Source organism: Elaeis guineensis, chromosome 16 (assembly GCF_000442705.2).
Source record: "Elaeis guineensis isolate ETL-2024a chromosome 16, EG11, whole genome shotgun sequence".
In the NCBI taxonomy this organism is placed as follows: domain Eukaryota; kingdom Viridiplantae; phylum Streptophyta; class Magnoliopsida; order Arecales; family Arecaceae; genus Elaeis; species Elaeis guineensis.
Window position 1 is genome coordinate 46383886 of NC_026008.2, and position 4605 is coordinate 46388490.

General features: G+C 40.8%; 1 protein-coding gene across 1 annotated transcript in view; it reads left to right on the forward strand.

The window, feature by feature from the left end:
• The first annotated feature begins 836 nt into the window (after positions 1–836).
• The window catches only part of LOC140854286 (F-box protein At2g05970-like), a 7240-nt gene continuing 3471 nt past the window's right edge, over positions 837–4605 (forward strand). The window contains exons 1-2 of the mRNA XM_073249839.1: positions 837–1007; positions 1061–1112. Of these exons, the coding sequence (XP_073105940.1) occupies positions 837–1007; positions 1061–1112 (223 nt within the window). The remainder of the gene's footprint in view (positions 1008–1060; positions 1113–4605) is intronic.

Here is a 4605-nt window from a genome sequence, read left to right on the forward strand (position 1 = left end):
AAATTAAAATTTAAGATAATAAATTTGGTTTCCCTTGCAAAGCGGTCCCAACAAAATTCTTCCTACCACAATTTATGTAACTCTCTTTTGCTCGATATAAAACCATACATTCTCTCTTTGAGAAAAAGACAAAAATATCATTACCTTTTCACTAAAAAGGGTCTAATATGTGGAATCAAAGATGTAATCTAATTTAACAAGAATCTGATTTGTAATGCTATTAAAACTAATGATAAATAGAAACCCTAATAAAATTGAAGGCAATGAATAAAAGCTTGCATAAACGTATTGGTTAATCATGCCATCTTGATCATTCAGTAGAGCCTCCATCATGGCTTGGAACTTGCGGTGGGTATGCTTGAGAAAGGAGCAGGCGTGAACCACATCTGTGGTGGCCAATTCCACTCAGAATCGATCGAGTGAAAATCATAGGGCTGGAAACTTCCATCTGTCAAATTGAACACTCCGATATTATGGATGACTTGCTGATCCATTTCGTACCCATCTCTGTAGTCATCGGTGAAATAGATGCTGCTGCTCGTAAGCTCGGGGAATTCGCGTGTGGACAGTGCCATCGAGTGGTTAAGCCCGAGGAACAGGGCGAGATCACCCACGTCTTTGACCTCGGACCACTCGTTCCGTCTCTCGTCGAGCTTGAAGATGGCGAATGCTACAGTCATTCTCGCATCGCCGGGAAGGACGGACTCCCTCGAGCGATTCCCGTCCACCGGTAACCACCGCGAGTCCCTCCACACCTGGAACAGATCCTTACCGTCCGGTGACTCCACCAGGTACTTTTGATTGAAGCAGCAGCCCCGCTGCTCCCACTTTTGCGAATGGGGACGTTCTACACATGTCACTTCCACCGGCGAGCCCGGGGCATCGAGATCGAAAACTACGAGTGCCCCGCAGATGGCCATAGCGTGGAGCAGCCCCTTGCGAAAGATGATGTCCCAGAAGATCCGCGGAACTGGTGGTTGGAGCGCGGTCCAGGACTCGTCCCCAGCGTGCGCGAATGACAGATCGTTGAATTCTCCGTGGATGACCGCCACTGCTGCAGAGGAGTGGTCGAGGATTGCCTTCAAATAGTAGTACGAGCGCATGCGCTCCACTTCATACAGCACCTCCCCCTGGTTATCATAGCCGATGACATAGTCGGTGATGCGGCCGTCGGAGTCACGGACGACACCGGCGACGTCGAAGAACGTGGCGACGGATGGGAGGGCCAAGGATGCCCTGGTGAGCGGATTGAAAGCGTGCAGCTCCGAGAGCTCGTCGACGGTGATCAGCCACCCCTCGGAGGATCCGATGCACAAGCGACCGTGGATCTCCGGGAGGTGGATTTTGTACATCTTCTGGTCCGGGCGGCTGAAGAAGCGGCGGGTGTCGGGATCCCTCGTGCTATCGGAAAGCATCAGCCATGGGATCTGCGGCTTCGGCAGGCAAGGCCTCTCGGCCACCGTCGAACACCATGAGCGGCAGACGGCACCGAACCGGAGGTAGTCGGCCACCTCCAGACGGCCGAGTATGAGAGCCTGTAGCTCGGGAAGAAGGCCGGCCCAGGACATGGCAGCTAATCAATATTTCTCTCTCGCTCTCTGAATCCCAGCTATCTACCCAACCCAACTATTTATACCATACGATATCAGAATCCTGTTTCGACCACGACTGGGACTCCATTATCAAAAAGACTTTGACTAGGATTCCGGGCTTTTATGACTGGGACTCCATTATTGATTAATAATTAATAATAAAACACAATTATTTGATTAATAATAAAATATTATTATTTACTTAATAATAAAATATATTTATTTTATTAATAATAAAATATCATCATTTTATTAATAATATAATATCATCATTATTAGAAATAGAAATAGAAGGTATTTTTTAATATAATATTAATGCATTAAAATTAATAAAAATGATATATTAATAATATAGTAATAAAAAAGTTATATTGATAAAATAATATATTAATGTATTAATAATATAATATTTTTTTAAAAATTAATAAATATATTTATCACTAAAAAAATTTTACATAATAATAAATTTGCTCATCTGCAATCCCTGTCACCCCACGCGAACATAAAACCCCCCACCCTATCCATCCTCCCCCGACCCCTACACCCGCACCGCACGCCCCCGTGACCCACCCCATCCTCCAACCCCTGCGCTCACACCCCATGCGCCCCCCCATGCTGCACCCTACTGCCCCCCATCGCCCGATACCCCCCCTCTTCCCAATCCTGGCGAAGCCTGCACTGGTGCCCCCAACTTGCCCCCTGGTACGAATCCGGGAATGAAAAAAATGAAGATGCGGGAATGAAAAAAAGAATGAAATCGCATCATGAAGATGCATTTCACTGAAATCGCATGTTCAGCATGCGGTTTCAATTTTAAATTTTTTAACTATGATGGGCATATCAAATAATAATATTTAGTCATAAATAAAATAATAATATTTTACTATCAATAAATAATAATATTTAATTATTAATTTAATAATCATATTTTATTACTAATCAAATAATAATATTTATTTCTAATCAGATAATAATATTTAATTATTAATAAAATAATAATATTTAATTACTAATCAAATAATAATATTTTATTATTAATTAAATATCTTGAATATCTTGAATTCAATGAATCCACAGATGTTAAGAGAAATATTAAACTTTCAGTTGGAATGACTTTTGGGAATACTACACAGTTTAAGAAGGTGTTCCAGCTTTATAGCATACAGGAGGATTTTGATTATGTATACAAGAAGAACGAAATCAGTTGGATAATTGCTATATGCAAGCTCATGTGTGGACGAAGGATTCATGCTTCTCCTGTACAGAGGAAGTTTACCTATCAAATAAAGACATTCCAATCTGTACATAACTGTGGACGGCAATTTGAGAATCATAATGCCACATCTACCTTTCTAGCAGAGAAGTATTTTGATGAGATTAGAAGTGACATAAAATAGAGTGTCAAGGGCTTTGGAGAGCAAGTTAGGAGGGATGTGAAGATTTCTATTTCGAGGGCACAGTGCTATGGGGCCAAAAGCAGAGCATTGGAGATTATTTATGGTAGCCACAGGGAGCAATATGCCTATTTATGGGAATACTGTCAGATTATCGGACAAACTAATTTCGGGAGCACGATGTTATTGGATGTTAGTAGGCACGATGAGAGTAGCCAGTCCATTTTTAGAAGGTTATATTGTGATCTTGCAGCATGCAAGCAGGGCTTCATTAAAGACTACAGACCTATTATTAGTTTGGACGGTTACCACTTGAAGGGCTTTTTTGAATGACAGCTCTTAGCTGTAGTGGGGAAGGATGGAAATATAAATATTTTTTCTGTTGCATGGGCCATTGTAGAGGTCGAGATGAAAGATAGCTGGAGTTGGTTTTAACCTTGCTTACAACAGGATATTGGTCCATTAGAAGAGCATGGATGGACCTTTATGTCTGACAGACAGAAGGTTTGTTTGTCTTGTTAAAAAACTTATTCAATTCTCCTAATACACTTGATTTTGTATGTAATTTATTTTTCTCAATTCTTTTATAGGGTCTTATGGAGACCTTCCAGAGTGTTATTCTTACTGCTGATCATAGATTTTATTTGCAACACTTGCACGCTAATTTTAAAACCGCTGGGTTTAAGGGCAAGAACTATAGAGATGCCTTTTGGAAGTATGCCAGGGCAAACACACTTCCACACTTTGAGACTACCATGAAGAAGCTGCGACAATTCGATGAGACAGCATGGTAGTGGCTCCGACAACATCCACTAGAGATATGGTTGGACATGCTTTCAATACTAGAAGTTTAGTATGCTCTTGAATAACATATGTGAGTCATTCAATATCATTGATGCTCGAGACAAGCCTATCATTATCTTGTTGGAGACTATTTGGAGGCTATTGATGCAATGATTTCAATCCAAAAGAGAATGCTTGCAGAAAATTATGGGATCCCTATATCCTAAGATTTAAAAATGATTGGAGAAAGTAAAGTTGGAGGCCATGGACTACCACTACATATGGGGAAGAGGCCATAGATTTGAAGTTGAGCATCACAATAATAAATTTGTTGTTGATTTGGAGGAGAGTATATGTGGATGTAGGGTATGAAATTTAACTGGCATCCCATGCTGCCATGCTGCAGCAGCTATTATGTATGTTAGGAAAGAAGTAGAATATTTTGTTAGTATATGGTACACTAAAGTAATATGGGCATTGTCTATGAATATATCATTGAGCCAGTATCAAGCATGAAATCTTGGCCAAGGATAAAATACCCCATTGTATCCTCCCTCCTCTAAAGGCTCTTCCAAGTAGACCCAAGAAGGCAAGAAGAAAAAAAAAGGATGAGCCAAAAGATTCTAGTAGATACAGGAGGGGTACATCCTTAAGGTACAAAAATTGCCAACAGTGGGCCATAACTTTAGGACTTACAAATTAAGGCCCTAGGAAGGACAAGGCGAAGAAGAAATAAGATACCACTTACATCTAGTCAAACTGAGAGCCAAATTAGTAGAAAAAGAGAGAGATTACAGGTACGTTTACATTCAATATTGAAATTAATGAATATTTAC